We start from the raw sequence: 11,535 nt of genomic DNA on the forward strand, positions 1-11,535 counted from the left end.
TCTAATAAAAAGCACACAAATCCCTGTGGCAAGGAGACTGGTTGCAATACTCCATTTTCAGAGAGTGGGAAGTGAAATTTACCTCTGTGTAGGCAGACAGTTCAGAGCCCCCATGAGCTCTTGGATTAACTGGCAGCATGAAACACTCAGCCAGCTCGCTTCTGTCTTGAAAGGTCCTGCAGAAGCAGGGCTGTGGTTGTGCAGCAGTTACTTGGTCACCCTTACAACCACCATGTCCATTTACTGGGATTTAATTTTAAAGCAGATCTTCTGATGGTTTACATTTATTTAATTCTAATGTGAAGATCTACAGATTAAAATTTAAACTTTGAAACAAATGTTGTAAGACTTCATTGAGGATTCCTATGTTTAGTTCAAGAACTCAACAGCAGAGCTCGAGAACAGTTGAACTCAGCAGCAGAGCTTAGAAGTTTTCAGAAAAGATCAATTTATTTTGGTGGGTCTGTATTAATTCCGTATTTTTCCTTGAGAAGCTTAAGCTGTTCCTCTTTCTTCTTTGTGTCCATCTTTTGGAATGCCTGTAATGAGGAAAACAGAAGATGTAAGAAGAAGAAAAATAAAAAAACCAACTCATCTTATGAGATGCTTTTTCTTTGTAACCACAAATAACATCACTATGAACTGCATCAACGTCACACACAAATAACACTGCTTATTTCTCAACTTCTGAGAACACCACAGCACCCTGAGTACCATCAGTAAGAGGCAGAACATTTGAGACCTACAGATGTTCTACCTGTAAACAAGGCCTTGTAACATAAAACAAGTAATGGCTTTGAACTGAAGAAACTGGATTGAGATTAGACATTAGGAAGAAAGTCTTCATCACAGGGGTGGTGAGGCACTGGAACAACTTGCCTAGAGAAGATGTGGATGCTCCAACCATAGAAGCATTCAGAGCCTGGTTGGATGGGGCCTTGAGCAACCCAGTCTAGTAAGGTGTCCCTGCCCACGGCAGGGGGTTAGAACCAGGTGATGTTTAAGGTCCCTTCCAACTCAAACCATTTAAATACTATGATCTCACACTCTGCTGCAACTGTGCAGTTTCAAGGCCCTTGCTTCCTCTTTTCAAAGTACACTGACCAGAAACATGTGTTTCACACTCTTGGCCCAAAGGTGCCTTTCTTGCACACAGAACACTGAGTAAAGATGAAATCCTAACAATTTATCCAATCCATTCCCTTCGCCAGTTTGGATTGCTTAAAAATATTCAAGCAACTGTCTGTTCAAACACAGTTTTGGTTTGTGCTAGGTAACTTAAAAACCCCCAAACCAATCCAAGTGCACCTACCCTGTTTGCATTATAGTACAAAACAACAAGGTATCTGTTGCACACGTTGAATCCTGACAGGTGGTCACAAGCGTTTTTGGCATCAAAGATGTCTTCGTAAACCACGTAGGCTGTACCTCTAGTTTCAGGAGTGTTTCCGCTGCAGAGCAAGATCATTTTTAATGTTAAATGAACAGGAAATAGTTCTATTTTCTTTAGCCAAGATTAGGTTAACAAAGTAATTTCACGAAACCCCAAATTACTGTTATTTTTTTTCTAGCTACTACAATACTACTTTGCTTTCCACACCTATCTCCCCTTACAGTTCAGAGCTGGAGATAACAGGAAATCTGACACAGGCACATGCTCCAAAGGGATCTTACCTCTCCACAACAACTATCAGAAGATGTTGCTGTCAGGGGCTGTCATATCTCTGGAAGTACTTTGAGCTTTTATTATGAAGATTAGCTGGTTTTATTTAATATTACCAGAACAGGCTGTCAGTTAATGGATGTCTGGATCAGATGTCTCAATGGAATATGTCTCTTGACACATCAAAAAAACTATTCTAGAGTCAAAACAGTGCAGGACCACAAGACCACTTCAGAAGCACTGCCATCATCTATCAGACCACTGATTCAATTTCCTTTGCCTGAGGTACAGGAGACATGTCTGGGCACATCACACTAACTAGCCCAGAGAGATTGCAGAGCCTACAAATCAAAAAGGGTCTCAGCTAAAGGGTACTTATAGTCAACTTAATAATCAAAAGAACTCTAAGATGTTTGCTTCTAAGAGAACTCCCAAGGACAACTGACATCACACATCCACACTGGGCTGCATACAAAAAAGAAGAAGAGAATGGGATAAAAGTCATTACAGAGGGATTTCTGTGGAGAACAACAGGAATCTGTAGTTCTGAACAATCACTGGGAAGCTGCCTATAGGTCCCTGTTGGACATGCAGGCCACCACATCACTTTGATGGAAAGGACATGATACGTTTTAATTCTGTATGTCCCACTTTATGTTCAAACACTTTCATTAACCTTAAATATTAATTCTCCTTTATGCTTATTAGTGAAGAACTCCACCTATTTAGCCAAGCCATAATTTTAGGCAGTCTCTCATTCCCTTTCCCACTTCCCCAGTCACTTTAGTAACTTGTCCCTGTACACAGTGTCAGCAGTGTTGGTTTACTGAAGGTGGTTCTGTGTGTAAAACTCAGTTGATTCTATGCACTGAACAATCCTTTGCAATCACTGTGGATCTGGAATGAACACTTCTGTTTACCACAGAATCACAGAATTGTTTTGGAATTTAAAGGATCACCTTAAAGATCATCAAGTTCAACCATTACCTAACTATCAAGTCTGGTGCCAAACCATGTCCCTCAGCACCACATCCCCTCATCTTTTAAACACTTGAAGGAATGGGGGTTCAACCCACCTCCCTGGGGAGCCTATTCCAGTGTTTGATAACCCTTTCAATCAAGAAGTTTCTTCCAATATCCAACCTGAACTTCCCCAGCTGCAAACTGAGGCCTTTTCCTCTCATCTATCACTTATTACCTAGGACAAGAGACCAACACTCACATTGCTATAACCTTTCAGGGAGCTGTACAGTGAGAAGGTCTCCTCTTGAGCTTCCTTTTCTCCAGGCTACACAACCCCAGTTCCCTCACAGACATTTCTCACAGAGCTGTTCTCCAGACCCTTCACCAGCTTTGCTGGTCTTCTCTAGACCCACCCCAGCACCTCAATGTCTTTCTTGTAGTGAAAGCCCCAGAAGCGAACACAGTACTCAAGGTATGGCCTCACCAGTAGAAGGGAAAAATCACATCCCTGGTCCTGCTTGTCATACTACTGTTGATACAGAGCAGGATGCCGTTGGCCTTCCTGGCCACACTGATAGCTAATATTCAGCTGGCTGTTCATCAACAGCCCCAGAACTTTCTCTACCAGACTGCTTTCCAGCCACTGTGCTCCAAGCCTACAGCACTGCATGTGGTTATTGTGACCTAAATGCAGGACCCACATTTGGTCTTGTTGGAACACATGCAACTGGCCTCAGCTTGTTGATCCAACCTATCCAGGTCTCTCTGCACAACCTTCCCACAGCAATAGAAACATCTTGATTTTCCCATTAATCATCTTGATTTTCCCATTAATTCTGTTGTATGCAACTTTTGCCTTTCTTATTTTTTCTATAAGGTAAAATCTTAGCTGCATTTAAGATTTACTTGAGAGCAAGTCTCTCATATTTTTACTAACTCACCTAAGTTCACATCAAACTCAAGCTTCTTCAACCCTACCTACCACCAATACTATTTTCTAACAAATTCACACACATAAGAGAAACATCATCACATCCCCCTCTGGTACAGAGGAACACTGCTAAAGTGAATTGAACTTTTTCAGCTGTGAAATCCTGTTGCTACCTGCTGCAATAAGGATAGTGATACTAAATCACAAACTCCCCTTAACTTTTCAAAGAAAATTAAAATACTTACACTCTGATTTGTCGAATAGGCCCGTATTTCCCAAAAATATCATACATTTCCTCCGCTGTGATTTTATATGGCAAGTTCCTAATATACAGGATCCGGTTGACTTCTGGAGGCAGCCGGATCTGACGCAGAAACAACATACATTGTGTTAGACCTAGACCAATCACTTCAGAACTTAAAATCAGCAGCGGACGTGCTAAATCACTGAACGAGCGCATGTGTTTCACTGGCCCTTTTTTAACCCTCTACAGCTACAAACCTGACACGTTTTTGTCAAACATAAGGCCTCCCTGGAGGAGGGAGATGCATTCCCGGCCTTCCTTAGCTGAAGGCGCGGAAGGCCTCCTCTCAGCCCCGGGCCGAGGTGCACTCCTCCTCAGCGCCCGGATGATGAGGCGAGCCGGGGAGAGGGCAAAAGAGAGCACTCACGTTGGCACGCTTGGCCGCTTGCATCGCCATGGCGCCGGTGGGAAGGAGGGGGCTGCCGCCTAGGAGAGAAACACCAGCAGGGAAGGAGAGTTCCCCGCAGCAGGGCGCTCAGGCCTGACGGAGGTCCGGCTGCTATCCCAGGCTGCACCGCGCCGGAAGCGCCCCCCCGCCCGCTCGACAGGATCCGTGGGCGGCGCAGAGCGCGGGGGCGAGCACGTGACCTGCGCGGCTGCTCCGCCCGTCGCCTCGCTCCCGGCCCTTTCCCGCTCCCGCCTCAGTCAGTGCAGGGCTGGGAGCCGCGCTGCCGGCTCCCGAGCCGAGCTTCCCGGTGGCCTCCCCGGGGAGCATGCCTCACGGCGGCCGCCACTCTCTACCGCCGCTTAGGCAACATGCGCACCAGCAGGAAAGCCAACGACGCCGAGCGCCGTGTGTAGTCTCTGGTGAGATACTGAGGCTTCGCATGGCCTGGCCTGGGGTAGGTGTGGAACGCGTGACAGTAGAGGACCTCAGAGCGGAGAGTTAGCAGCTGTTGCCAGGTAGCCCTCTCTGCACTGAGGAGCGCTCAGCGGTATTTTCAGTCAAATCATGGAGTAATCTTGGAAATTAATATCATCATGTCCAACCATTAACCCAGCACTGCCAAGTCCACCATTAAACCATGCCCCTAAACGCTACATATACATAAAAAAGACCTCCCAAGTGTGCCTTTTAAGTACCACCACTTCCCAGGGCAGCCTGTTACAATGCTTAACAACCCTTTTGGCGAAGAAATTTTTCCCAGTATCCCATCTAAACCTCCACTGGTGCAAGTTAAGGTCATTTCCTCTGATCCTATCACTTGTTCCGAGGGAGAAGAGACCGCACCCACATCACTACAACCTCCTTTAAGATAGCCATAGAGAGCAAGAACGTCTCCCCTCAGGCTCTTTTTCTCCAGGCTGAACAACCCCAGTTCCCTCACAGCCACATCTCACAAGAGCTGTTCTCCAGACCCTTCACCAGCTTTGCTGCCCTTTTCTAGATGCATGCCAGCACCTTAATGTCTTTCTTGTAGTGAGGACAAAAGTAAACACAGTACTCAAGGTGTGGACTCACCAGTGCTGAGTGCAGGGGCACAATCACATCCCTGGTCCTGCTAGCCACGCTATTCCTGATACAGACCAAGATGCTGTTGGCCTTCTTGGCCACCTGGGCACATGGCGGCTCACATTCAGCCAGCTGTTGATCAACACTCCCCTTTACCATTGGGCAGTGTTTCAGCCACTCCAGGCTTCCCCAGACTTGTAGTGTTGCATGGAGTTGTGACTTAAAACATGATGCCATTGCTGCAAAGTGAACCTTTTTATTAAGCACATCCTGTGAGGCTTTGCTTTACACTTCCCATTTGGCATCCTCCCACAATAAATTATTCCAGATTTGGAAGCAGAAATGGCAGATTCTGCACTTGTCTAACACCCATAATGAATGTGTCCCTGAAACAATTACGGCAGTTAGCCTTTCTTTAAGAGGAAGCAGGCATTTCAATGACAATTTTGCCAATATTCTTGTTTTCCTCCATGCTCCTGTGAGCCTCTGCAATCTCATGTAGAGGGTAAATGCTGTCAACAGCTGGTTGGAGATGAGGGGAGCTTCCTCCAGAGAAATATGGCAGCACGTCTTCTGTGAAGGCTTTCACTAGCCTTTCCTTATACTGAATTTAAAAGAAAAGCATTTTTAAGATTATTTTGAATCATTTCATTTGCAGAGGTATCTCTAAGCACAGCACACAATATATGCACAGTTCTCTGAGAGACTTTCTGATATTTGCATAGTGAGACAGATGTACATAGCTGACACCTGTAAATTACAAACAAGAAGAAAACTTTTAGATAAATTATATTTTCACTAAATTAAATTCTCTCAGCAAGTGTTATAAGCTCATTGCAGAACCATTTAAACTCAAACCATGATAAAATTCTTGAGAATGGTATGTATTAGACCATGGCCAGAATGTATCTCAGGGCTCTTTTACCATAATACCTGAGAGTTTTCCACATAAAGTGATTTTTCCTTGATAATTTCTGGACATTCAAATAGCCTATACCCCACCCCAACTTGACTGAGTTGCCTGATGACTTGACTTTTGTTTTCTTAGGCCAAATCTTTAGATTATAACACTCATGAAGTATTTTGAGAGGTCCCAGGTATCATTCCTCTGATTTAGTAGTTGTGAAAGGGAAGCATTTAACAAAAATGGAAAATTGAAGTTATAACTTAATTTTACAATGTTTCCCAAAGTATGTAGTAACAGTTCAGGGTGGTGCTTTTTTGGTAATAATGCATTAGATTTTGCTTTAGCAGTGGTATCAAAAGAAAGCTTTCAAAGCTATCACTACTTTGAAGATCAAACTGTATCCACTGGTGACAGTTGTTACTTGCCTCCTTGTCTCGTGATCGTAACAGACTTGTATGGATGCTTGCTCTTTTGGAAAGCAGCCTTGCAAGCAAATCTCCGTGTACTTCACCTCCACTCAGTAGTCCATAGATAATCCACCGGCCGTCAGTACTCAGACATTTCAGATTCTTCTCCCAGTATGAGCCACCAACACAATCTAAAATGATATCTACTCCAGAACCTCAATTAGAGACAGAAAAGATTTCAGCGGTGTCGTCAAGATGCATTAAAGGCAGGAGAATTTCAGACAACAATACAACCTTTATAGGTGAAGAATCAGTCCTGCAATGATCAGTTAAATCTGTCTACTGAAATTAGAAATTACCACAATGGTTTGTAAGAAATTCTAGAATCAGGCAGAAAAGAAGAATCATTACATGTCTCCAGATGCAGACTCTCTTATCAACCATCTGAAGTGAGCAAAAAAGCCAACTTTTTGTAACAGGAAGAGAACTAAGTTTTCTGCCTGTATTCAAACACAAAGACAATGCAAGGATTTAGTCCCATGATTCCTTGTGGAGGCAACAGTAACACAGGCTCAATATTTATTCCCCAAATGAGCACTAAGCCAAACAGAGCTTGTGCAGAAAACAGAGCTCAAACTAAGGAAAGATTCTTGGGCTGAACAGGCTGTTGGGATGTGCTAACAGTTATTACTCTCTGCTCCTTCACCAAGGTGACAGCTGAAGCAGCATATGTGCATACATGTCAGGAGGTACACACTCCTCCTCAAATTTGTTCTTACCCTGAGTGAACTCCAGGACCTTTTCACTAAAATCTTCATTCTTGTAGTTAAACCCTGCAGCTGCTCCGGCATTTGCTGTTGCTTTCAGTTTCTCTTGAGTTCCTGCTGTCACAATGGGAATAGCTTTTGCCAGTTTTGAAAGCTGAATCGCTGCCATACCAACTCCACTGGCTCCAGCATGGATCAGCACTCTCTCACCCTTCTGAACTTTACCTGAGGGAGGATGCGAAGGAAGTGCTTACCCTTTTGGCATCACCTTTGGTTTAAAATATGATCAGGGTGGAAAATAGTGAAGAGGAAGCTCAAAGAGATGCACTTGAGTGGGCTTTGTTTACATCTTCATATCCTTCATAATAGAAACAATCCCAGAGCTAACACAGCTTGCAGTGTACGGACAGGACTCAATTTTACTGACTTCAGTGAACTGACTTTAGCCCTGTCCAGTTTTGAGCATCCATGACCAAGCTGCTTAGATGAGTGCAGTCAGACTTTTTGTATCAGGACTATCCACTGCCACCAACAGAAAACACACCCAGAGGACGTTAATAGTGAGAAAGGAGGCACTCGGCAATGGAGAAATACCAGAAGTGCTGGGTAACATTAAGGACGAGTTCTACCTTTATTCTACCTTTATCTACCATTTGCCTGTACACATTTGTTTGTATTCCACTGATTGCTACTGGAAGTGAAGCACCAAGTAGTGTTGGAGACATGACCCCCAGGAGGAACAGTGCTCAAAGCAAGTCTACATTTTGGGTAGTGAGGAAAGTTACTGGTTTGTAACTCCTGTTCTTTAGTGAAGCTTTTAGGTGCTACTGCTGAAGAAAGCATTTGTCAGCTAAGGAAAACCCTGGTAAGTGCTACAGTTAGTGCTTCTGTACCACAGAAAAACACAGAGTGTGAGCTTATGTCTGTTTTAAATCAGCTGAGAGGATATTTTGCCTACATCTAATGTCTCTGCGAAACCAGGTACAAGATGTTGTCCATTATGAATCCACAGGCAATCAGTGAGAAAGTTCATGATGTGGTCATGCTCGCAGAGAAGTCAAATCCTTAGAAGTAGGATGTGTTTTCAGTTGTTTGGAGAACATGTAAGTTATTTCAGGGTTTAGACTTAGTGGTAACTGTGATTGAAGCTGAGAAATACAGACAGACGCACACACAACCCCCAAACCTGACCATCTTTCCACATTCTTTTTTTGTAAATATGCCATCAGCAGACTAAGTTGTGACTGGAGAGATGTAGTCAAGATTTCAGCATCTGAGTCTGGCATACTGTATTCTGACTCATGTGAACAGAGTGACAGAGAAAAGGTTCTTCAAAGGCAAACAGCATTCAGTTGGAGGCAACAAACAGGATTTTGTAACAGAAAGGAAGACAAGCTGTTTTGGTAGGATTTGAAAGTACACTGCTCACCTACAAAATGCAACAGCTGAAAGGCTGTTAACCAAGCTTCAGGAATGGCTGCAGCCTGGATAAAGGTCATATCACTGGGAACTGGCATCAGGTGGCCTTTGGGTACTGTAACATATTCTGCCTGGCCACCTCCAGAGAGCAGAGCCATCACTGCATCGCCAATCTTCCACCGACCCTTGCAGCCAGGTCCAAACTCAGCCACTCTCCCAGCTGCTTCTAAGCCTAAAATATCACTTGCTCCTTTGGGGGGAGGGTACCTCCCTCTCCTCTAAAACAAAAGAGAGGGCAAGGAAGGAAAAGCCACACATCAATGAGTGCATGACTTGCAATATTTTACTCATGTGCCTATCATCTAAATTCCTACTTAATCATCATTTTACACTGTGCAAATGTTGCAGTAATTTGAGGATCTTCTATCCTCTGGTAACACTTTTTGCTTCCTAAGTATGTTTTATTCTTAAAACTCTGTGTGCAAATTCAGTTTGTTGTGAGAACATTTTGTCCAGGCCAGTCTAGCCAGCATTATGGTCTCCACTTTGCAGAGTATGGCTTTCAGGTCAAATTAAAGCAGCTCGGACTTAACAATTTGAATGTAATTTTCTCCTGCTGAAATTGAGCCAGTGTAACATTTCATGTTTATCTCAAATGTCCAGAGAATGGTCTGAGCACCTGGAAAGACTGGAGCATGAGGTTTGCATCTTTTCTTGAAACTCCCTTTCCATGCCACCCCCCGCATTGCAGTGACACAGATGAAAACATTTATCTTCTGAATCAACAGACATACCTCCTGTCAGCCCTATGAACTCTTCCATCCAAGTGCTCACCATGCCAAATCTCTTTTAACTCTCAAGATTTGTCAATACTTCAGATAGGGGCTTGAAAAATTGGTGACATTTTCAGGTGCATAAATCTGCTGAACATACACACACCTGGAGCAAATCAGCCCTATTCAGAGCGCTGGCAGAGACCTTCAAAAGTACTTCTCCTTCTCCTGGATGTGGTTTCATCACTTCTTTCACATAGAGATTTTCTGGGCCTCCTGGGCAATCAAAATAGGCTGCCAGCATTTTCTCTGTTTAAAAAAACAAAAAAAAAAGCAGGCACACTTATGTGCAGCTGGAAAAACCTCAGTAAACATACCACAGACTGCACTCTGCACATGGACAATGCAAACTGTGATGTAATTTGAGGCTGTAAGAGGGGAGGGCTGCTAGAGAAAGCCAAGGAGTTACAATGCAATGAAATATGTAACACTGGGACACATAATGTCATTGTGAAAGCCATTTGACAAGACATGAAGATCACCTTGCATCAAGTCAGAGGCTTTAACTCTGCACAGACCATGCATGGATTCAGCAATGCTGACCACCCACACACCTTACCTGTACAGTGTGACACACACACACACGTGCTCAACTGACTAAAGGATACAGACCCAGACCCTTAAAACGGTTGACATGAATGGAATTTTAAAACCCTTATAATAATAAGAGCCTTTATTTGATACTTCTAAAATCCTCTAAGTGCTGCTTTATGATTCAGCCAGTGGACAACAACTTGATGATACTCAGAGGCACAATGGTGATCCAGTGCAAATGAAAGGTAACAGATGGTTTTTAAAAACCCCTATTTATTTCTCCTGCCTCAGCAGGTGATTCCTATGTGCCTGTTGTGCTCTGGTAGAGGATGTCACTACTGCAGGAATCTTTCAAGTTAACTCCTCAGGCACAGCTCCTGGGTTCCTGTTTTAGGACTAGCAGTTATTGCTGGGCTGAGATGTCAACCCTCCTCCTGCTTGACAAAATCAGATCTGGAACAGTCTTCCCTTTGCCCCCTGGGTGCTGGTTGGAAGGAGATGTGAAGAAACCATCACAGCAGGAGGGACTGCGTCCCTTCCTTAGAGCTGGTACTATACTGAATACAGCATAGGGCTGCTGTGTGCAGGGTGGGCTGCAAGCTAGAGATTTCCCCCAGTAAACAGCATCATGTGACAGACCACCACTGTAAAAATCACTTGCATTACGGTATCTGCACAGGAGAAGCGAAGTGCATACTTAACTATTTGTGGTAAGACTGCAAATGCAGAATGATAAACGCTTTGAAACCCCAGGAACGCAAATCCCTGTGGGGTGGGACTCTCTGGCTGGTTTACAGTGAATAAACACTTGCAGTCATTCATATAAAATGTAACTTAAGAGGGGTTTCTTCCAGAGATTGGTTCTTTATTTGTTGTTTTCAGTTGAACTGTTTAATCTGGGCACACAAAATTTGTCTGTATAAGCACAAAAATTTAATGCAAAGCCCACCAATACCACCCCATAACAGATGCTTCTGCTCTCTTAACTGTGTCCAAATATAGTCAACTAAAAATAAGATGCAAAAGAAGATTCTGTCTCTCTTCCAACACTGTTTACTAACCTTTGTTGCTAGAAGCAGACCCACAAAAATATGTTAAAGAAATACAGTGAGGGTTCGGATATCTGCATTGCTTTCAGATGTGCAGAAAAACAATGTTCCAACCAACCACAACAACTTCAAACTGTCAGATCTGCCAGCAGTAGCCAAAATAACAATTTAAAGAAGTTCTGTGGTTCCTTAGCACAATTTGTCTCACCTTTTTCCTGTAATGAAGAGAGGGTGTTCTGTGCACTAGGAACAAAGTCTGTCCTTTGGCACAGACTCTGATCCCGGTTCATCGTCTCCCACCCCTG

General features: G+C 43.7%; 2 protein-coding genes across 2 annotated transcripts; both read right to left on the minus strand.

The window, feature by feature from the left end:
- Positions 1-424: 424 nt before the first annotated feature.
- Positions 425-4,343, minus strand: SF3B6 (splicing factor 3b subunit 6). The gene is made up of 4 exons (XM_009905316.2): positions 4,229-4,343; positions 3,803-3,921; positions 1,313-1,451; positions 425-539 (listed from the first exon to the last, which is right to left on the minus strand). Exons 1-4 carry the CDS (start codon positions 4,256-4,258, stop codon positions 450-452), a joined length of 378 nt encoding a protein of 125 aa, XP_009903618.1. The 5' UTR covers positions 4,259-4,343; the 3' UTR covers positions 425-449.
- Positions 4,344-5,566: 1,223 nt separating this feature from the next.
- On the minus strand, positions 5,567-11,535 carry TP53I3 (tumor protein p53 inducible protein 3). The gene is made up of 6 exons (XM_054179909.1): positions 11,439-11,535; positions 9,754-9,896; positions 8,825-9,092; positions 7,408-7,620; positions 6,647-6,843; positions 5,567-5,918 (listed from the first exon to the last, which is right to left on the minus strand). Exons 1-6 carry the CDS (start codon positions 11,518-11,520, stop codon positions 5,730-5,732), a joined length of 1,092 nt encoding a protein of 363 aa, XP_054035884.1. The 5' UTR covers positions 11,521-11,535; the 3' UTR covers positions 5,567-5,729.

Source organism: Dryobates pubescens, chromosome 3, assembly GCF_014839835.1.
Source record: "Dryobates pubescens isolate bDryPub1 chromosome 3, bDryPub1.pri, whole genome shotgun sequence".
In the NCBI taxonomy this organism is placed as follows: Eukaryota; Metazoa; Chordata; class Aves; order Piciformes; family Picidae; genus Dryobates; species Dryobates pubescens.